The 24010-nt window shown below is 45.2% G+C and overlaps 1 protein-coding gene across 3 annotated transcripts in view; it reads left to right on the forward strand.

Moving 5' to 3' along the window:
- DMRT1 (doublesex and mab-3 related transcription factor 1) overlaps window positions 1-24010 on the forward strand; it is a 419177-nt gene that overhangs the window by 204558 nt on the left and 190609 nt on the right. For all 3 annotated transcript variants that reach the window (XM_077249110.1, XM_077249111.1, XM_077249112.1), the window contains one exon: window positions 15819-16005. In XM_077249110.1, the coding sequence (XP_077105225.1) occupies window positions 15819-16005 (187 nt within the window). The remainder of the gene's footprint in view (window positions 1-15818; window positions 16006-24010) is intronic.

A 24010-nucleotide genomic window follows, 5' to 3' on the forward strand; every position in this document is an offset into this window, starting at 1 on the left:
TCAATTGCCGGCTTTTCATTTCTCCTGCACAAACCCGACAGGATATGAGACATGGTTTACATACAGTAAACCATCTCATATCCCCTTTTTTTTTGCATATTCCACACTACTAATGTTAGTAGTGTGTATGTGCAAAATTTCAGCGCTGTAGCTGCTGAAATAAAGGGTTAAATTGCGGAAAAAATTGGCGTGGGCTCCCGCGCAATTTTCTCCGCCGGAATGGTAAAGCCAGTGACTGAGGGCAGATATTAATAGCCAGGAGAGGGTCCATGGTTATTGGCCCCCCCGTGGCTAAAAACATCTGCCCCCAGCCACCCCAGAAAAGGCACATCTGGAAGATGCGCCTATTCTGGCACTTGGCCACTCTCTTCCCACTCCCTGTAGCGGTGGGATATGGGGTAATGAAGGGTTAATGCCACCTTGCTATTGTAAGGTGACATTAAGCCAGATTAATAATGGAGAGGCGTCAATTATGACACCTATCCATTATTAATCCAATTGTTGGAAAGGGTTAAAAAACACACACACATGATTTAAAAGTAGTTTAATGAAATAAACACAGCGGTTGTTGTAATAATTTATTGTTCTCTCAATCCATCAGGAACACCCTCGCTTGGAAAAATAATAAACGCACAAGATACATACCTTCTGGTGAACCGTCACGTCCCACGAAGTAATCCATCTGAAGGGGTTAACTAATATAACAGGCAGGAGCCCTGCTAAATGCAGCGGTGCTCGTGCTTGTAATTCCCCGGCGAATGAATGAAATGTAGGTCATTGACCTACATTTCCTTCAGTCGCGGTGATGCGCCCCCTGGTGGATGTCCTCATATGACCTGGAGCGTGGGAAAAAGTTCCCAGGCTGCAGTTCATGAGAACATCCACCAGAGGGCGCCTCACCGCGACTCAATGTAAGTACAGATCCTGCTTTCCTTTCAGCACCCGGGGATTACAGGTACGAGCGAGTGGTTTATCGCAGCTCGTGCCTGTAATATTAGTTAACCCCTTCAGATGGATTACTTCGTGGGACGTGACGGTTCACCAGAAGGTATGTATCTTGTGCGTTTATTATTTTTCCAAGCGAGGGTGTTCCTGATGGATTGAGAGAACAATAAATTATTACAACAACCGCTGTGTTTATTTCATTAAACTAGTTTTAAATCATGTGTGTGTGTGTTTTTTAACCCTTTCCAACAATTGGATTAATAATGGATAGGTGTCATAATTGACGCCTCTCCATTATTAATCTGGCTTAATGTCACCTTACAATAGCAAGGTGGCATTAACCCTTCATTACCCCATATCCCACCGCTACAGGGAGTGGGAAGAGAGTGGCCAAGTGCCAGAATAGGCGCATCTTCCAGATGTGCCTTTTCTGGGGTGGCTGGGGGCAGATGTTTTTAGCCACGGGGGGGCCAATAACCATGGACCCTCTCCTGGCTATTAATATCTGCCCTCAGTCACTGGCTTTACCATTCTGGCGGAGAAAATTGCGCGGGAGCCCACGCCAATTTTTTCCGCAATTTAACCCTTTATTTCAGCAGCTACAGCGCTGAAATTTTGCACATACACACTACTAACATTAGTAGTGTGGAATATGCAAAAAAAAAAGGGGATATGAGATGGTTTACTGTATGTAAACCATGTCTCATATCCTGTCGGGTTTGTGCAGGAGAAATGAAAAGCCGGCAATTGAATTACCGACTTTTCATTAACAGCGCTGCGTATTTCTCGCAAGTCACACTGCAGGTCTGTGTGGAATCCGTATTTTTCTCGCCCCCATAGACTTTCATTAGCGATTTTTTTGCGCAATACGCTGACAAACGCAGCATGCTGCGATTTTGTACGGCCGTAGAAAGCCGTATAATACTGAACCGTAATATACGGCTAATAGGAGCAGCCCCATTGGGAATAATTGTGCCGTTTATTTTGCGAGTTTTACGGACGTAATTTCTGCGCTCTTACGTCCGTAAAACTCGCTAGTGTGAGGCCGGCCTTAGAACTACTGCGATACATTGAAGCGTTACAGAGGTATTATCATGCTGGTCAGATTTAAAAAACTTGGCCTGGTCATAAAGCTGAAAACAGGTTGTACAAGGAACGGATTAAAAAAGATGTAGAAATACAATGTGGAAAGGATGAAATCTGCAAGATAAAACTTATTTTAACCCCTTCACCACATGGCCGTTTTCGGTTTTTCCTTCCCTTCTTCCAAGAACCAAGACTTTTTATTTTTCCGTTACTGTAGCACTATAGCTGTATGAGGGCTTGTTTTATGCGGTACGAGTTGTACTTTTGAATTACATAATTAATTTTACCACATAGTGTACTGTAAAACGGGTAAAAAATTCCAAAATAAAGTGCAATTCCATAATTGTTTTTTTTTTTAACCATGTTCACTATATGGGAAAAACTGACCTGCCAGATCAGTACTAGTACACAGATACCAAAGATGTATAGTTTTTTTTATGTAAATGTTGAGAAAAAATTCTGAGATTTGTTTGAATTTTTCCCCCCGCTTTTATCGCCATTTGACGAGAGTCATAGCGTTCTCACTTATCAATATATGGGGTTGGGTGAGGGCTTATTTTTTGCATCCTGCGCTGACGTTTTTACTGATAGCATTTTGGTGTAGATATGATGTTTTGATCGTCTCTTATTTAATTTTATTGCAGCGGATTTGACACTGCGGATTCACAGCTGTTTTCTATGCGGTGTACAGTACCATGTAAACCTATGGAAAACCAAATCCGCAGTGCACATGGTGTGGAAAATACTGCGTGGAAATTCTGCGTTGTTTATTCCGCAGCATTTCAATTCTTTGTGCGGATTCCCCAGCATTTAACACCTGCTCCATAATAGGAATCCGCAGGTGTAAAAATGCAGGTGAAATCCGCACAAAAAATGCAGGAAATCTGCAGTTAATCCACAGGTAAAATGCAGTGCGGTTTACCTGCGGAATTTTCAAAAACGGTGCGGAAAAATCCACACACGAATCTGCAACGTGGGCACGTAGCCTCAGAGAACTTGAAGCTGCAATTGTCCCTAAGGCTACTTTCACACTAGCGTCGTACTCGGCCCGTCGCAGTGCGTCGGGCCGACGTACCGACGCTAGCGTTGTTTGCGCTGCACAACGGGTGCAGCGGATGCTGATTTTCAGCGCATCCGCTGCCCCATTGTGAGGTGCGGGGAGGAGGGGGCGGAGTTCCGGCCACGCATGCGCGGTCGGAAAAAGCGTACACGTAGCACAAAAAAAGTTACATGTAGCGTTTTTTTGTGCCGACGGTCCGCCAAAGCACGACGCATCCGTCGCACGACGGTTGCGACGTGTGTCAATGCGTCGCTAATGTTAGTCAATGGGGAAAAAACGCATCCTGCAGACAACTTTGCAGGATGCGTTTTTTCGCCAAAACGACGCATTGTGACGTATTGCAAAAAACGCTAGTGTGAAAGTAGCCTTAGCTTGTGCTATATATAGCAGTGCTTCAGCCGGCGCCAAGGGCTGGCGCTCTCAATGACAGACACTGGGTCACCAGCAGACCCCCGGTTGTCATGACAACCCATTGGAACCTTGCGTTTTCTTCATGGGCTCATCGATAGGAGCGTCGAATGGATGTTGGCGCATGTTACATTCTACTGTCAGAGATTGACAGCGAAATTTAACAGGTTAACAGCTGTGGGCAGAGCTCCACTCGCGCCTGTTAAAGGCACATGATGGCTGATTAAATCATGCTAGCCCACATCAAAGGCAGGGACACGACATGCGTAAATCTGTCATATATCATAAAGGGGTTAATTGGAACCTGACAGGTTCCCTAGCTTTCTGAAACCTCCACCATGTCTTTACTGCACCCCATTTCTACATTTTGATAAGCATCTTCTTAAATCTTAGGGTACTGTCACACAGTACCATTTTGATCGCTACGACGGCACGATCCGTGACGTCGCAGCGATCGTATGATTATCGCTCCAGCGTCGTAGACTGCGGTCACACGTTGCAATCACGGCGCTGGAGCGATGCCGAAGTCCCCGGTAACCAGGGTAAACATCGGGTAACTAAGCGCAGGGCCGCGCTTAGTAACCCGATGTTTACCGTGGTTACCAGCGTAAACGTTAAAAAAACAAACAGTACATACTTACATTCCGGTGTCTGTCCTCCGGCGTTCTGCTTCTCTCCACTGTGTAAGCGCCATAGCCAGCAAGCACAGCGGTGACGTCAGACGTCACCGCTGTGCTCGCTTTCCGGCTGGCAGACGCTCACACAGTGGAGAGAAGCTGAGACGCTGGAGGACAGACACCGGAATGTAAGTATGTACTGTTTGTTTTTTTAACGTTTACGCTGGTAACCAGGGTAAACATCGGGTTACTAAGCGCGGCCCTGCGCTTAGTTACCCGATGTTTACCCTGGTTACAAGCGAACACATCGCTGGATCGCTGTCACACACAACGATCCAGCGATGTCAGCGGGTGATCAAGCGACGAAAGAAAGTTCCACACGATCTGCTACGACGTACGATTCTCAGCAGGATCCCTGATCGCTGCTGCGTGTCAGACACTGCGATATCGTAACGATATCGCTAGAACGTCACGAATCGTACCGTCGTAGCGATCAAAATGGTACTGTGTGACAGTACCCTTAGGCTGCCGTCACACTAGCAGTATTTGTTCAGTATTTTACATCCGTATTTGTAAGCCAAAACCAGGAGTGCAACAATTAGAGGAAAAGTATAATAGAAACATATGCACCACTTCTGCATTTATCACCCACTCCTGGTTTTGGCTTACAAATACTGATGTAAAATACTGACCAAACACTGCTAGTGTGATGGCAGCCTTAGTGATTTCTCTATAATTGTAAAATGCCATATTAATCCACGTTTGTGCTATACAAATCTGCAAGGACTAGTCCGGATTAGGCTTGTGCAGACGACCATTTTTTCAGTCGAGTACTATCCGACAAAACATGGGATCTGACTCGGACCAATGTTACTCTGTGGAGAAATGTACATGTCTGATCTTTTCCTAGGATCGAGTCTGTCCGAGAAAAAAAAATCACAGCGTGCACTATTTAAATCCGTAAATTGGATAGCTCTCGGCTTCGCAAGTCTATTTGTCCGTGGGAATCATCGGACAGCACTTGGATGAATATTTGTGCACTAGATGGTGGCCCGATTCTAACGCATCGGGTATTCTAGAATATGTATGTATGTATGCATATAGCAGCCACATAGTATATAGCACAGGCCACGTACCAAACAGTATATAACACAGCCCACTCAGTATGTAACATTGCCCACATAGTATATAACACTGCCCATGTAGTATATAGCAGCCACGCAGTATATAGCACAGCCCACGCAGTATATAGCACAGCCCACGCAGTATATAGCACAGCCCACGCAGTATATAGCACAGCCCACGCCGTATATAACACAGGCCACGCAGTATTTAACACTATATAGCACAGCCCACGTAGTATATTGCCCAGCCACGCAGTATATAACACAGCCACGTAGTATGTAGCACAGCCACGTAGTATATAGCACAGCCACATAGTATATAACACAGCCACGTAGTATATTGCCCAGCCACGTAGTATATAGCACAGCCCAAGTAGTATATTGCCCAGCCACGTAGTATATTGCCCAGCCACGTAGTATATTGCCCAGCCACGTAGTATATAGCACACACGTAGTATATAGCACAGACACGTAGTATATTGCCCAGCCACGTAGTATATTGCCCAGCCACGTAGTATATTGCCCAGCCACGTAGTATATTGCCCAGCCACGTAGTATATTGCACAGCCATGTAATATATTGCACAGCCATGTAATATATTGCACAGTCACTTAGTATATAGCACAGCCACATAGTATATAACACTGCCCGAGCAGTATATATCACAGGTCACGTAGTATAGAGCACAGCGATGTAGTATATTGCCCAACCACGTAATATATACCACAGCCACGTAGTATATAGCACAGCCCATATAGTATATAGCACAGAGATGTAGTATATAGCACAGCCCACGCAGTATCTAACACAGCCCACGTAGTATATAGCAATGTGGGCACCATATTCCTGTTAAAAAAAGAATTAAAATAAAAAATAGTTATATACTCACCCTCTGTCGGCCCCCCCGGATCCAGGCGAGGCGTTACCGATGCTCCGGTCCCAAGAGTGCATTGCGGTCTTGCGAGATGATGACGTACCGGTCTCGCGAGACCGCTACGTCATCATCTCGCGAGACCGCAATGCAATGAATGGACCGGTCACCAGAGCGTCGCGAGGAGCAGGAAAGGCTTCGGCTGGATCCAGGAGCCCACGGAAGGTGAGTATATAATGATTTTTATTTTTTTATTATTTTTAACATTAGATCTTTTTTACTATTGATGCTGCATAGGCAGCATCAATAGTAAAAAGTTGGTCACATAGGGTTAATAGCAGTGTTAACGGAGTGCGTTACTGGCGGCATAACGCGGTCTGTTAACGCTGTCATTAACCCTGTGTGAGCGGTGACTGGAGGGGAGTATGGAGCGGGCATTGACTGCGCGGGAGTAGGCAATCACCGATGCAAGATTTCCGGGACAGACAGAAAGACAGACAGACGGAAGTGACCCTTAGACAATTATATAGTAGATTACGTACTCAGTGGAAACAACTACAGTATTATTCAGTCGCCATGACAGCACAACGAGAGAGGGGATCCGCCCTTCAGGGACAGGAAACCTACAGACATAAAAGGGCGGTACCTCTCTCCCGCATCAGTTGGTTTCCTGTCCCTGACAGCGGAACCTCTTCAGACAGGCCTTATGAAGAAGGTCGAAGATATGAAGGAATCCCACTCCTGAGAGGCCGATGCAGGTAGCTGGGGTCCCCTACCTCGGCCTGATCAGGGGGCCGGAAGCACCACACGGCAGGGGGACTGCTTGTGTAGGTGGCAGCAGGAGGAAGCAGCCTCAGGCGAATAGGCTGACTTCTATGGTGGCCGCAGCAAGGAGCGTACCTGCTGGGTAGGGTTCTGGACTTGGTGCTGCGTCTGCCGGGTCCCCTGGGGCCGGTCCGTGCCTTGCGGGGGGTCCGTGTCGGTCCGGGGGGTCTGCTGCCGTCCTGGTCCGCGTGACTGCTGCGGGCCGCTGCTGCATCCAGAAGGGGCGTGTCCGGATGACGCGGCGAGCGGCGCGGCCTGATGACGCGGCCGGGCATGTGCAGTAGCGCCTCTTTTCCGGCCGATGGCGGCGCCCAGCGTCTGAGGAGGGCCTGGCTTCGGGGGGTGGTCCGACGGTCTCACGGCAGGCAGCGGCGGCGCGGCACGGAGCGGAGGCGGACCCTTTCGGTATTCTTACCGTAATCGGCACCTGGAGTTCCCTGCTGACCCCCATCCGGGGGCGGTACCCTGGGGGCCTAATTTAAAGCTGTACATGTGGGCTGCTGAGTTGTTCCTGATTCATTCCATAATGGAGTCGCCGGAAGGAACTCAGAGCAGCCAGCAGCAGCAGCAGCCGCTTCAGCAGCCAGAAAAGCCTCGAAGAAGCTCTCAGCGTCGGTCTAGTGGCAGTAGCCGCGCTGGTGGAGCTAAAGGGGCTCAGATATCAAGACCAAAGTCCTCAAGCCGTAAGGAATTGCCGGCTTTGAAGGACCCCCCATCTACGGTACCACTCATTGCTGGCAGGGTAAGTGATCTTCGTGAAAGTTCACTCATTGATTGATTGTTCCCCTTATATTCCCTCTCTCCTTACTAGGGGAGGAAGTGTTTAACTAAGGCCAAACATAGGCAGTGTGCCGAATGCGCAGAGCCGCTTCCGGATGGGCATTTAAAAAGGTTGTGCAAAACCTGTATACAACAATTGCTAGAGGAAGAGGCTCCTGATCTGACCTCTACAATAAGAGAGATGGTTAGACAAGAAGTCAGAAGTTCTGTGAAATCCAGATCTCGTGTAACGGAAGTTAAAAAGTCATCCCCTGTATCAGAAGTGTTTTCGGACTCGGGTGAGCTGAGCTCAGGGTCCCTCCCGTCTTCTTCCTCCTCTGAGGAATTGGAGTCTAGTCGAGCCTGTTTGTCCCTTGATAGAGTTAACCATCTGGTTAAAGCTGTTAACAGTACAATGGGGATAGAGGACACCCAGTCGGAATGCTCCATTCAGGACGTTATGTTCAAGGGTATAGAGCGGAAATCCCTGAGGGCCTTTCCAGTGGTCGACAAAATTAAAACGCTAATTTCTAAGGAATGGAAGAAACCCGAGAGGAAGGGGTCACTTCCGCCTGCATTTAAAAGAAGATATCCCTTCGAGGAGGAGGCTTCATCCTCATGGGATAAAGTTCCGAAGCTGGACGCGGCAGTCGCCAAAGCGTGCAAGAAAACATCTCTCCCCTTTGACGACTTGGGGAACCTATAGGACCCATTAGACAGGAAAGCTGATATCTTCCTTAAAGGGAGACTTTGGCTGGATCCTTGAGACCAGCTATAGCGGCCACCTGTACAGCTCGGTCCTTGATGGTGTGGTTAGGTCACCTTGAAGATCAGCTCAGAGATAAAGTCCCCAGAACTGAAATATTAGCCTCTATGCCTATAATCCAGGATGCTGCAGCTTTCCTTTCGGACGCATCAGCAGACTCGGTCAGATTGGCCGCCAGGTCCTCAGCGTTATCTAACGCAGCCCGGAGAGCGCTATGGATAAAATGCTGGCCAGGGGACTTACAAGCCTGAACAAAGTTGTGTAGCATTCCCTGTGAAGGAGCTCATTTATTCGGACCTGTCCTAGATGAGCTATTGGAAAAGGCAGGAGACAATAAAAAACGCTTCCCTTTCCTAGGAAGACCCTTTTACAGACGCAACTACAATAGAGGGTGGTCTAACCGCAGAAGGCCATATAAAGATTCTAACAGGGAATCTACCAGATACGACAGCAACAGAAGAAGGGGTAAAGGATTTATGTTTAATCCTTCACGAGATTCTAAGAAACTACAATGACTGGCGGACCAGGTGGGGGGTAGGCTTTCGGCCTTCTACCCGACCTTGGTACAGATCACGAACAGTCCATGGATTCTAGGCATTGTGGAAAAGGGCCTAAGGTTTGATTTCCACCATATTCCTCGGGACAAGTTTAAATTGACACCTGTTCGTTCCTCCTCTACAGAGCAGTTGGCGCTGGAGTCAGAGGTCCGGGAGCTTCAACAGAAAAAGGTTCTGATCAGAGTCCCTACAGAAGAAGGTAGGGGATTCTATTCCCCTCTATTGCTGATCAAAAAGCCTGACGGTTCATATCGCACCATTATTAATTTGAAAGGCCTGAACAATTTTTTGTTGGTTCCGTCCTTCAAGATGGAATCGGTTAAAACGGCAATAAAGTTACTCTTTAACCATTGTTTCATGGTCATCTTAGACCTCAAAGATGCCAACTACCATGTTCCAATACATGTAGATCATCAAAAATTTCTTAGGGTGGCGGTTTCACTTGCCGGCACGGTAGAGCATTTTCAATATCAGGCACTTCCCTTCGGAGTCGCAGTCGCAACCCGGGTGTTCACAAAAATTATGGCGGATGTTATGGCACACCTGCATGAACAAGACATATTAATAATCCCATACCTTGATGATTTGTTAATTGTGGGTCATTCGGAATCACATTGCAAGGACCAGCTAGAGAAGGTGATGGGTGCATTGCACAGGCTAGGCTGGATTATTAACCTTAAAAAATCACGTCTACAGCCCCTAAAATCACAGGAGTTTCTGGGGTTTGTTATAGACTCTAGTCGGCAGGAATGTCGCCTGCCGGATGCAAAAGTAGCTAAGATTCAACGGCTAGTCACCAGGGCAATTGGCAATCCCTTAGTGTCTATAAGAAGTGCTATGTCTCTCTTGGGTTCCCTCACATCTTGTATCCCGGCGGTTCTCTGGGCTCAGTTCCACACCAGAACACTACAATGGGATGTCTTACACAATTCCTGTCGTTTAGGAGCTCACCTCGACAGTAAATTTTCACTTTCTGCGGAAACTACGCATTCACTTGTTTGGTGGACACACGCTTCAAATCTACGTAGGGGGGTCCCTTGGACAAATGATGTATCTAGAGTATTAGCTACGGATGCCAGTCCTAAGGGATGGGGGGCTCACTTAGGGGAGGATTGGGTCCAGGGACTATGGTCTCAGTCTGAGCAGGACTCATCCTCCAATCTGAAAGAGCTGTTGGCCGTAAAACACGCCCTGAATAGTCTTCTTATACCCCTGCAGGGTCGACACGTCAGGCTGTTATCGGACAACCGGGTAACCGTGGCCTACATTAATCGTCAAGGAGGTACACGATCCAGTTCATTAATGAAGGTTGCAAATCATATTTTTCAGGTGGCCGAAGAACATCTTCTCTCTCTAACAGCTCTTCATATAAAAGGAAGTCTCAATACCAAAGCCGACTATCTAAGCCACAACAAGCTCAGACAGGGAGAGTGGTCACTGAATCCAGCCATCTTCAAGCAGATCATTCAAATATGGGGTTGTCCAGAAATAGACCTTTTTGCCAGCAGGGGGAACAAAAAATTACACCAGTTTTGTTCCCTAAATCCAAGAGACAACCCATATGCAGTGGACGCTCTTCTAATATCATGGCACTTCAGGCTCGCATATGCCTTTCCCCCTCTGAACCTAATCCCAATAGTTCTGAGGAAGATTCGGGAGGACAGGGCCCGGGTAATCTTGATAGCCCCATTCTGGCCCAAAAGACCGTGGTTCCCTTGGCTAAGGAAGATGTCTGTCTGCCAACCATGGATTCTTCCAGAATTGCCAGATCTGCTCTCCCAAGGCCCAATCCTTCATCCACGAGTAGCCAACTTACATCTAGCGGCATGGAGTTTGAAAGGTTGTTACTAAGGGGGAAGGGATTCTCTCAGGATCTAATAAATACACTCCTTAAGAGTAGAAAACCCTCTACAACAAATATCTATGTTAGGGTGTGGAGAAAATTTCTATCAAGTACAGGGGCTCAAATTGACCAAAAACCATGTATAAATCAGATTCTTGAATTTTTACAGAAAGGTCTAGAGATGGGCTTGGCCACAAGTACTCTCAGAGTTCAAGTATCGGCTCTGGGGGCGCTATACAATTTTAACTTAGCCAGCAATCACTGGATTTCTAGATTTTTCAAAGCAGTTACTAGGTCCAGACCAATCGTAAAACAAAAGTTAGTCCCATGGGACCTAAATCTTGTACTCTCAGCCTTAACGCAAGCCCCATTCGAGCCTATCGATACTATCCCTGTAAAAATCCTTTCAATCAAAACAGCCCTTTTGGTCGCACTCACATCTGCAAGAAGGGTTAGTGATCTGCAGGCACTTTCCAGACATCCACCATACATGCAGTTTGGGGAGGATAGAGTAATCATGAAACCTGATCCCCTCTATCTGCCAAAAGTTGCTTCAAAATTCCATAGATTACAAGAGGTAGTCCTACCTTCATTTTGCTCTAATCCTACTAATGATAAGGAACGTAAATTTCATTCCTTAGGGTACCGTCACACAGTACCATTATCATCGCTACGACGGCACGATCCGTGACGTCGCAGCGTCGTACGATTATCGCTCCAGCGTCGTAGACTGCGGTCACACTTTGCAATCACGGCGCTGGAGCGATGCCGAAGTCCCCGGGTAACCAGGGTAAACATCGGGTAACTAAGCGCAGGGCCGCGCTTAGTAACCCGATGTTTACCCTGGTTACCAGCGTAAACGTAAAAAAAACAAACAGTACATATTTACATTCCGGTGTCTGTCCCCCGGCGCTGTGCTTCTCTGCACTGTGTAAGCACCATAGCCGGAAAGCAGAGCGGTGACGTCAGACGTCACCGCTGTGCTCACTTTCCGGCCGGCAGGCGCTCACAGTGCAGAGAAGCTGAGACGCCGGAGGACAGACACCGGAATGTGAGTATGTACTGTTTGTTTTTTTTACGTTTACGCTGGTAACCAGGGTAAACATCGGGTTACTAAGCGCGGCCCTGCGCTTAGTTACCCGATGTTTACCCTGGTTACAAGCGAACACATCGCTGGATCGCTGTCACACACAACGATCCAGCGATGTCAGCGGGTGATCAAGCGACGAAAGAAAGTTCCATACGATCTGCTACGACGTACGATTCTCAGCAGGGTCCCTGATCGCTGCTGCGTGTCAGACACTGCGATATCGTAACGATATCGCTAGAACGTCACGAATCGTACCGTCGTAGCGATCAAAATGGCACTGTGTGACGGTACCCTTAGATGTAAGAAGATGCCTCCTTAGATATATTTCAGTTTCAGATGTTTGGAAAAAAGGTAACTCTTTGTTTGTAGCTTATCAGGGAGTGAGGAAGGGTCTTAGAGTATCTAAAAACACCTTAGCCAGATGGATCAGGGAGGCGATCTCTCTCGCTTATACAGCAGGTGGCAACGAAGTTCCAGATGGTATAAAGGCACACTCCACGAGGGCCGTAGCATCTTCATGGGCGGAGAGATCAGAAGTATCGATAGAAGACATATGTAAGGCGGCCACATGGTCTTCTCCATCTACTTTTCTTAAACACTACAGATAAGATCTGGGTAGTTCCTCAGACCTCACGTTTGGGAGAATGGTGCTTGAGGCTGTTATCCCTCCCTAATCTTCCTTACTTCTCTGAAAGTCTCTCGTTGTGCTGTCATGGCGACTGAATAAATACGTACGCTACTTACCTGGTAGCAGTGTTTTTTCAGGAGCACATGACAGCACCCTTAATTCCCAACCCTATTCTTTTCTTGGATGACACTTTTTCGTTTTTCTCTTCCATGTTTACTCACATAATAAAATGTACATAATTGTATGATGCATCTGTGTTACTAACCAAGGTGGTCCTCTCATGCTCTGGAACCAACTGATGCGGGAGAGAGGTACCGCCCTTTTATGTCTGTAGGTTTCCTGTCCCTGAAGGGTGGATCCCCTCTCTCGTTGTGCTGTCATGTGCTCCTGAAAAAACACTGCTACCAGGTAAGTAGCGTACGTATTTTGTCCTGCTACTCTTCATCAGTAGTACTCGAGCTGTGATCTTATTCCAAGGAAATACACTGAAGAGATGGAATTAATGGTCTCCCACAAATCGCAAATACAGTCATGGCCAAAAGTATTGACACCCCTGCAATTCTGTCAGATAATACTCAGTTTCTTCCTGAAAATGATTGCAAACACAAATTCTTTGGTATTATTATCTTTATTTAATTGTCTTAAATGAAAAAACACAAAAAGAATTGTCCTAAAGCCAAATTGGATATAATTCCACACCAAACATAAAAAAGGGGGTGGACAAAAGTATTGGCACTGTTCGAAAAATCATGTGATGCTTCTTTAATTCGTGTAATTAACAGCACCTGTAACTTACCTGTGGCACCTAACAGGTGTTGGCAATAACTAAATCACACTTGCAGCCAGTTGACATGGATTAAAGTTGACTCAACCTCTGTCCTGTGTCCTTGTGTGTACCACATTGAGCATGGAGAAAAGAAAGAAGACCAAAGAACTGTCTGAGGACTTGAGAAACCAAATTGTGAGGAAGCATGAGCAATCTCAAGGCTACAAGTCCATCTCCAAAGACCTGAATGTTCCTGTGTCTACCGTGCGCAGTGTCATCAAGAAGTTTAAAGCCCATGGCACTGTGGCTAATCTCCCTAGATGTGGACGGAAAAGAAAAATTGACAAGAGATTTCAATGCAAGATTGTGCAGATGTTGGATAAAGAACCTTGACTAACATCCAAACAAGGTCAAGCTGCCCTGCAGTCCGAGGGTACAACAGTGTCAACCCGTACTATCCGTCGACGTCTGAATGAAAAGGGACTGTATGGTTGGAGACCCAGGAAGACCCCACTTCTTACCCCGAGACATAAAAAAGCCAGGCTGGAGTCTGCCAAAACTTACCTGAAAAAGTGAAAAAGCCTAAAACGTTTTGGAAGAATGTTCTCTGGTCAGATGAGACAAAAGTAGAGCTTTTTGGGCAAAGGCATCAACATAGAGTTTACAGGAGAAAAAAGAAGCATTCAAAGAAAAGAACATGGTCCCTACAGTCAAACATGGCGGAGGTTCCCTGATGTTTTGGGGTTGCTTTGCTGCCTCTGGCACTGGACTGCTTGACCGTGTGCATGGCATTATGAAGTCTGAAGACTAGCAACAAATTTTGCAGCATAATGTAGGGCCCAGTGTGAGAAAGCTGGGTCTCCCTCAGAGGTCATGGGTCTTCCAGCAGGACAATGACCCAAAACACACTTCAAAAAGCACTAGAAAATGGTTTGAGAGAAAGCACTGGAGACTTCTAAGGTGGCCAGCAATGAGTCCAGACCTGAATCCCATAGAACACCTGTGGAGAGATCTAAAAATGGCAGTGTGGAGAAGGCACCCTTCAAATATCAGGGACCTGGAGCAGTTTGCCAAAGAAGAATGGTCTAAAATTCCAGCAGAGCATTGTAAGAAACTCATTGATGGTTACTGGAAGCGGTTGGTCGCAGTTATTTTGGCTAAAGGTTGTGCAACCAAGTATTAGGCTGAGGGTGCCAATACTTTTGTCTGGCCCATTTTTGGAGGTTTGTGTGAAATGATCAATGTTTTGCTTTTTGCTTCATTCTCTTTTGTGTTTTTTCATTTAAGACAAATTAAATGAAGATAATAATACCAAAGAATTTGTGATTGCAATCATTTTCAGGAAGAAACTGAGTATTTATCTGACAGAATTGCAGAGGTGTCAATACTTTTGGCCATGACTGTAATTAGTAAGAAGCCATCAGTCTTCCAATGAATCCTTGAAGTGAACTGCTTCTTTTCTTGTCCATGGCTTTTTCCAATATTTCAATGTAGTGTGGACAGTGCTTTCAGGTCATTATATTATTTGCGCTTTGTCTAAAAATCCAGCGGTTGCCACTATATGCTGTGCTGTGGTATTTAGTGGAGTGTGTTTTTAACTTGCTTTCTTTGGCATGTGTCACTTTGCTTTTATGACTTACCCTGTTATTTTTCCTCTGTATTTCATTATGAAATAGCTGTAAAGAAAGACATGGTCTGTACATCCAAATATCATACATTGATCTAATGCCTACATGGCAGTCTGATTAGAATGTTAGTCCGGAGTCACACTACCGTAGAATACGGCCGAGTACTATGCAAGAAAACATCGCATAGCACTCGGCCCAGTGTTAATCTATGGGGCAGCTCACGTCACCATTTATTTTCTCAGGCGTATTCTACGTGCGTGTAAAATCGCAGCCTGCTGCGATTGTCACCGAGACTCGGCAGAGACTCGCCGATGCAAGCCTATGGGTGTGACAAAAAAAATCGCACAGCATTTGGACCTTGTGACTTGAAAAGCTGGCAATTCATGTGCCACATACAGTAAAATCACAGAGTAACCTTTCACTATGTGATTTTACTGTACGAATATTTCCTTTGAAAATGATGTGTAAATGACAAGGAGAATTTCTCTATGTAAAAGCTCATTTTAAATTCTCATTTCTAACCGGATAGCAATCGCACTGCATTCGGATGTAAATCGGATGCTAGGTGTGGAAAATCGGATTGTACTCGCATGACACTCGCTTTAGACTCTCGGCAGGGAGACTCGGACCGATTTTTCATACGTTTATTGTGACTCCGGCCTTAAACTAAGAATCTCATGTTCAGTTTTATAAGAGGCATTAGATCTATGTATGTTTCTTGGATATGCGGTCCATGTCTTTTTCTACAGTCATAGCATATTTCATTATGACCTTCGGCAGCAGAACCTCTGCTGTTACTAAACTCTAGGTATTTTCTCACTTCGTTTTATTAATTAAATCTCCAGGTAGCTTTAAGGAGACAGCAGGCACAAGAAGAGGAATTGGGAATAAGCCTTCCAATCCTGATACCAAATGCAGCAGAATTGCTTGTAAAGCATGAGCATGTCAACAACAGTTCCTGCCCACTGCTGGAAAATAATTGCCCACAGGTGACAAGTGGATCTGCTGCACTAACATCGACCAGCTCTTCAGGTAAGCACATGTCAAGGAGGAACCTAGCCCATGTTCACACGTATGAAGTGCTTTAGGCCTCATTCACTTATCCGTGTTTAGACACCTGTAAAAAATTGTTTTGGATCAGTGTGTCATCTGTAGGTCATCCGTGTGTCTGTTTTCACCATCAGTGTGTCATCAGTGTTTTTCATTGATGAATAAATAAATAAATCACACAGTTTCTCGTATACTTTCCCATCCGTGTGCTTTATGTGTTTTCCACGGACTCATACACTTATATTTGCCCTTTTCATCCGTGCTGAAAGAGAAAAACGGACATGTTTTTGTGAGTTGTGTACAGACACATGCTCCATGAAAAACACGGACATGTGAATAGCACCGTAGATTATAATGGTTATATGTTCTGACTGTGTAAAAAAACAGACACAACACGTACATGCAACATGAACGTGTGAATGAGGCCTTACGCTGAGAATTGTCTCATGGTTTCCTTCTTTTCCAGGCGTGAACAAAAGCGCATTCTACCAAGCAGTTCACATCTCAAAAAATTAATCCTGCCATGTAAGAGACCAGATGGAGTCCAAAGTGACTATTGGCCTCGTATTAGTAATCGTAATGATTGGCTCTGTCGGTGCTCTATGAGGGTTTCTATTGTAATCCTGTTTTTCTTGGATTTCAACGGAAACCCCGATTGAAGTTCTTAAAGTAGGACACTCTGTAAAAATTAGAAAGGCCTCCCTAGGATGCTAAATGGGCAGCTGCTCAAAAGGGTGAGAGCAGAGTCTAATGTAGCGACAACATGCTGGTGGGCAAGGACAAGAGGGATGTCCTTTTCTTGATCACCATACATGGTAATGGCAGCACCACCATAACTTCACGAGATACCTCTACACGTGTCCACAAACCACACTGTGTTCTGGGGTACAATAAGAACTTGGGTGTAGTTGGTCTCTCTGATCAAGTCCTCCAGCCATACAGTGCCATGCGAAAAGCCAAGGTGTGGTACAAGAAGCTGGCCGTTTACATTGTACAGATGGTACAACGCTTTTGTGCTATCACGATGTGTAGGCCAGACCAGTACGTTGTACCTTCAGTTCCAGGAAGTAGTGATTAAGGCCTGATATTTGGCAGTCAGAAAGGAGAGGGCCCCAGTACTTCCAGAACTGAATGTGCTCGTATCGTACCAGGCCAATATTTCGTCGCTGAGGTCCCTCAAACCACAAGGAAAGGAAGGTCGCAAAAAAGGTGCCGAGTCTGTTAGGGCAGTCTCACACATCCAGATAATTCCGGTACCGGAAAAATCGGTACCGGAGGTGTCCGTGTGCTCACGTGGCACATCAGTGTGGCACACGTGCGGCAGCTGTGTGCCGCCCGTGTGCCGACTGAGGACCACACAGACGGTGCAGGAGACAGCGCTAGAGTTAAGCGCTGTCCCCGCTGCGTGTGGTGCTGAAGCCGGCATTCATTCCTTCTCCCCAGCGGCGTTCGCTGGAGACAAGGAATGAAAAATCAAGGTGTTTTTTTTTGTGTGTGTTTAAAATAAAGTTCGTGGTCACCTCCCATAGGGGTGGAGCCGCATATTCATCCCTGTAATGAGCGGCACCACGTGACCATTCACACAGGACAAGCTGCCGGCGCTGAGAGGAAGCATCGCAGGAGCTGGGTGAGTATTTTAATGCAAGCGGGCGGGCGCAGAGTGGGTGGGAGGCGGGAGGTGACCACGAACTTTATTTTAAAGACAACCCCCAAAAACCTTGATTTTTCATTCCTTCTCTCCAGCGAACGCTGCTGGGGAGAAGGAATGAATGCCGGCTTCAGCACCACAAACAGGGGGCCAGCGCTTACTGTAGCGCTGTTTCTCCTGCGGCGGTACGTGCACATGGAGGAGAGTGCACACTGTTCTCCGTGTGCACGTGTGCGAGAGGCTTTGCAGGCCATGCTGCCGGAGAAAAACGGACATGTCTCCGTGGTTTGCACATGGACACACGGTCCGCGAAAAATCACTGACATGTGCAGAGACACATTGATTGTAATGTGTCTACGTGAGTCAGTGTCTCCGGTACGTGAGGAAACTGTCACCACACGTACCGAAGCCACTGACGTGTGAAACAGGCCTTACAAAAGGGGAATACGCAAGGACACAATTTGGCAATGCGACACCTACCTCGACAAACCTGGCCTGTGTATAAGGCAGTCTCACACGTCCAGATAATTCCGGTACCGGAAAAAATCGGTACCGGAATTATCCATGTCCGTGTGCCCCTGCGTTTCTGTGGCACATCAGTGTGCCCACTGGGTACCACACGCACCGTGCAAGAGACAGCGCTAAAGTTTAGCGCTGTCCCCTGCATCGTGCTGAAGCCACGATTCATATCTTCTGTGCAGCAGCGTTTGCTGTAAAGAAGATATGAATAATCCATTTTTTTAGTGGTATTTCGTGTTTAAAATAAAGCTCCATGTCCCCACCCCCTGTGCGCCCCCCCGCTGTTCTGAAAATACTCACCCGGCTCCCTCGTTGGCTGAAGCAGCGACAGCCAACGAGGGAGCCGGGTGAGTATTTTCAGAACAGCGGGGGGGGGGGGGGGCGCACAGGGGGTGGGGACATGGAGCTTTATTTTAAACACGAAATACCACTAAAAAAATGGATTATTCATATCTTCTTTACAGCAAACGCTGCTGCACAGAAGATATGAATTGCAGCTTCAGCACCATGTGGGGGGGACAGCGCTTAGTGGAGCGCTGTCTCCTGCACGGCACACGGAGAACGTCCGTGTGCGGTACGTGTTTTACACGGACCCATTGACTTTAATGGGTCCGCGTAATACGTGCGCTCCCACGAACACTGACATGTCTCCGTGTTTGGCACACGGAGACACAGTCCGCAAAAAATCAATGACATCTGCACAGATGCATTGATTTTAATGTGTCTACGTGTGTCAGTGGCTCCGGTACGTGAGGAAACTGTCACCTCACGTACCGGAGCCACTGACGTGTGAAACCGGCCTAAAAGAATGCAGTTACCGTATTTTACAGAATCTCTCTATCTACAGTGCTGTGCATATTAATTGGGACAAAGCATTTTTTAAGTAAAATTGTAAGTTGGTTACCAGTCAGAGATTCAAACCAGTTTTATTATATAATAAATAAATCTTGTTCAACTAGCCAGTGGAAATAATGTAATTTTCAGAATTAGTATGTAACAGTGCATTATAAAATTTTATTTTTTTTGCTTTGACCCAATTAATTTGCACAGCACTGTATGTAATATAAATACATATACGGTATATATGTGTGTGTGTTACTGACATGTATATACAGTATATGTGTATTCCATGTGTATATTTGTATTCTATCTAACCTGTCAGTGTGATTTTTCTGTATGCCGCACATGAATTACCGGCTTTTCAAAGGACACCGGTGCGTAAAAAATGGATGGTGCGAGTTCTGTGCGTTTTTTTCTCGCTTCCATTGACTTGCATTGGCGAGTCTCGTCCGAGATACGCAGCAGTACGCAGCATGCTGCGATTTTTTTCTCAGTACGATTTCAGCTGAGAAAAAAAATCGCAGATGAGATGTAACTCGTTGAATAACATTGATCCGAGTGCAATCCGATTTTTTTTTTTATCGGATTGCACTCTTCCGTTTTTCTCGCAAATGAGTATGAGCTCTTAACGGACAGCTCACAAACGCATTACAGTCAGTGCGTATTTTCATGTCCTATTTTTTCCTCCACAGAATCCTCTCTAATTTTATGCTGCCTCTTATATAATTATAAGGAAAAAATAAAACACCCACATTTTTTCAAAACACTTAAATACTAAATATGGAAGAATATGTGCTGTCAGCATAAATGAACGTCAGATATGGAGTTTATTCCTGTCATCATTGTCCTGTGGGAGGTACAAACTGTTCTGATGTTTCTGATTCTAAGATTGGAGAGCGAGTTTCTTGCCAAGGCTGCTGCCTGACCTTAGAATTTATTGTGATGACAACAAGTGCTGGCCTATCAACCTTGCAGTGCCAGCCAAGGGAGTGAAAGCCAAGGCACAAAAGGGTATCAGAAATGATATGCTTCTCATGATGTTCTACGCAAACAATAGGCAGGATTCATAACCTTACAATAATCTCTGCTTTCACATAGATTTTACAAATATTCCAGTCAACACCAAACTTGAACTGCAAATGCTTGCATATACGTGCCCTTTCTACCACTGATTTAGTCAAGTTTTTCTCCTATATGGCCAAATTCCTTTTTTTTGTTTTCGTTTTTCCCCCCTCTTCACCCAAGACTCACAAGTTTTTTTATTTTTTTGTCCACATAGACATATGAGGGCTTGTTTTTTTGTGGCTGAGTTGTACTTTTGAATGACCACTTTCATTTTACTACATAGTGTACTGGAGATGGGAGAACATATTCCAAGTGCAGTGAAATTGTGGAAAAAAAAAATGCAATTCAGACAATGTTGTTTGGGGAATTGTTTTTATGGCGTACATTGTGTGGTAAAAATGACTTCACAATATTATTCTCCTCATCAGTATGATTACCTCAATATCAAACTTGTCATGTTTTTTTTTTAAATTATTTTAGTGGTGAAAAAAATCTGAAAAAATATAAAGCCTTTTGATTGTGTCACCATTTTTCGACACCCATAACGTTTTCATTTTTCAGCCGACGGAGCTGTGTTAGGGCTTGTTTTTTTTCAGGGTGAAATGTTTTTATTGATACTATTTTGGGATACATGTAGCATTTTGATTATTTGTTAAAGCACTTTTTGTAGAATTGCAGCCACTAAAAAAAACCACACAATGTTGATGTTTTTGAATTGTTCACAGCATTTTCCAATCAGTTTACGGTAATTATTTTTTGTATTTTGAGAGATAAAATTTTTTTGGGACATGCCGATACCACGTGTGTGTGTGTATGTGTGTGTGTGTATATATATATATATATATATATATATATATATATATATATATATATATATATATATATATATATATATATATATATATACACTCACCGGCCACTTTATTAGGTACACCATGCTAGTAACGGGTTGGACCCCCTTTTGCCTTCAGAACTGCCTCAATTCTTCGTGGCATAGATTCAACAAGGTGCTGGAAGCATTCCTCAAAGATTTTGGTCCATATTGACATGATGGCATCACACAGTTGCCGCAGATTTGTCGGCTGCACATCCCAAAGATGCTCCATACAAGGCAGGATGGATCCATGCTTTCATGTTGTTTACGCCAAATTCTGACCCTACCATCCGAATGTCGCAGCAGAAATCGAGACTCATCAGACCAAGCAACGTTTTTCCAATCTTCTACTGTCCAATTTCGATGAGCTTGTACAAATTGTAGCCTCAGTTTCCTGTTCTTAGCTGAAAGGAGTGGTACCCGGTGTGGTCTTCTGCTGCTGTAGCCCATCTGCCTCAAAGTTCGACGCACTGTGCGTTCAGAGATGCTCTTAGGCCTACCTTGGTTGTAACGGGTGGCGATTTGAGTCACTGTTGCCTTTCTATCAGCTCGAACCAGTCTGCCCATTCTCCTCTGACCTCTGGCATCAACAAGGCATTTCCGCCCACAGAACTGCCGCTCACTGGATTTTTTTTCTTTTTCGGACCATTCTCTGTAAACCCTAGAGATGGTTGTGCGTGAAAATCCCAGTAGATCAGCAGTTTCTGAAATACTCAGACCAGCCCTTCTGGCACCAACAACCATGCCACGTTCAAAGGCACTCAAATCACCTTTCTTCCCCATACTGATGCTCGGTTTGAACTGCAGGAGATTGTCTTGACCATGTCTACATGCCTAAATGCACTGAGTTGCCGCCATGTGATTGGCTGATTAGAAATTAAGTGTTAACAAGAAGTTGGACAGGTGTACCTAATAAAGTGGCCAGTGAGTGTATATATATATATATATATATATATATATATATATATATATATATATATATATATATATATATATTTTTTTTTTTTTTTTAACTATTATCTTTATTTTTAATGGGTGAGAAAGGGATGTTTTTAACTTTTGTATATATATTTTCTTAGTTTTTGTCAAAACATTTTTTTTTTACTTTTCACTGTTCTTATTAGTCCCCTTAGGGGATTTAAACCTGTGATCATCTGATTGCTTGTACTATACACAGCAATACAGCAGTATTGCTACATATAGTAAAAATTATGGTCTTGTTTGAAGCCCAGTCACAGGCTGAGTTTCAAGGGAGCTCTGTAATGACAAGCACGGAGGTCTTCAACAGACCCTCGACTGTCATAGCAACCCAATGGCACCCAGCACACTGGCATTGATGGTCCCATAGAATGATGCGCCCCCATAGTGACGGACAGGTGTCAGAGGTTGACAGGGTCATTGAGCAGGTTAACAATCTCGGGTGGCGTTTTGGAATGCAGACTTAGATGGAATGGTCTGCGGGCGTCACATTGCGTTTGCAGAGCCCCTGATTTACCTGAACAGTAGAAACCCCCCACAAGTGACCACATATTGGAAACTAGTCCCCCCAAGGAATTTATCTAGAGGTGTTGTGAGAACTTTGAACCCCCAAGCGTTTTACTAAAGTGAAAATAAAAAATCTTTTTTTTTAGCCACAAAAATGATTTTTTTAGCCCCCAGTTTTGTATTTTCCCAAGGGTAACAGGAGAAATTGGACCCTAAAAGTTGTTGGCCAATTTGTCTTGAGTACGCTGATACCCGGGGATTAATATGCCGGGAGTGGTCCGTGACCGCTCCTGGCACATAGTGCCGGATGTCAGCAGTGATAATCAGCTGACACCCGGCCGCGATCTGCCCCGCTCCCCCCGTGAGCGTGGCTGATCGGTGATGACGTACTATCCCATCGGTGGTCATAGGGGCCCAGACCACTTCGACAGGATAGTGCGTCTAATGTCAGAAAGGGGTTAAACAGTAAAAAATGAACAGAACTATTCGAGTGCTGTTGTCCATTTTGATTTGAATTGGCAAGTTTGATTCATTCATTGGATCAAAAACGGATATCTTTTCTTTGTGTAAGGACTGATTCATTAAGAATGGCCTTTGAGGCTTGGAGCTATAGCTAGTGTTGTTGGAGGACGTCTGTGTTTCTCTCTGAGTCTACTCAAGCTAAGTGTTCCCCTTGTTTGTCTTCCCCAGCTGTATTTTTTGGTAGTGGGGATTGACTATTACTCATCCAGTCCTTCCCTATTCAGGGCTTATCGCCAGAGTCAGGCAGGGATTAGGTATCCTGCTCGGCGATAGGTGCAGAACCTACATAGGGATGTTAGGGCAGACAGGGTGACATTAGATCTGCCTAGGCGTCTCCACTTTCCCCTTCCCTAGTTTTGGGTTCCCTTCCCATTATCCCTTTGTGTTGCCCTTTCCCACACTGTGCGTGACAGCCACTTAATGAATTTGGCGCATCTTTTCAGTGGCGTCCACCTCACCAGAAGTTCTTCTTGAGTCAGGGACTCGAGTATCATTTCAGACATAAGAAATACCTGTACTTTTGCAGAAATTGATGGGCAACCATCCTGGATACTCCTCAGCTTCACCTATTTTGGCAGAGCTGCTTCAAACTGGTGTAAAAACGCCAAAAGTCATAACATTTTTACATACTTCGCGTTGCACTAAAACTAAATTGCGGCTTTTCAAAGCATTTTACACCAGTATTCTCTCAAAAAAGCTTTGATGAATTGGAGTTCCCCCTCCACTCTACAGGGTTGGACAAAATAATGGAAACACCTAACGTTTTGGCATCATAATCTTCGAACATGTGATAAACATGCAAACCGTGACATATGGTAATGTTTTGTAGTTGATTATTTGTGTTATGTGATATGTGTATGTAAATTAACTGTTTGTTTTGCATAATTGTAAGAACACTGATGAGAACCTGATACCAATGGCAGACCTCTCGGATTTTCAAAGAGGCCAAATTGTTGGTGCTCGTATGGCAGGCGCTAGTGTAACAGAAAGTGCCCGAATGCTTGGCGTGTCAAGAGGTACTGTCTCCAATGTAA

This window comes from Ranitomeya variabilis, chromosome 1 (genome assembly GCF_051348905.1).
Source record: "Ranitomeya variabilis isolate aRanVar5 chromosome 1, aRanVar5.hap1, whole genome shotgun sequence".
NCBI classification, from domain to species: Eukaryota; Metazoa; Chordata; class Amphibia; order Anura; family Dendrobatidae; genus Ranitomeya; species Ranitomeya variabilis.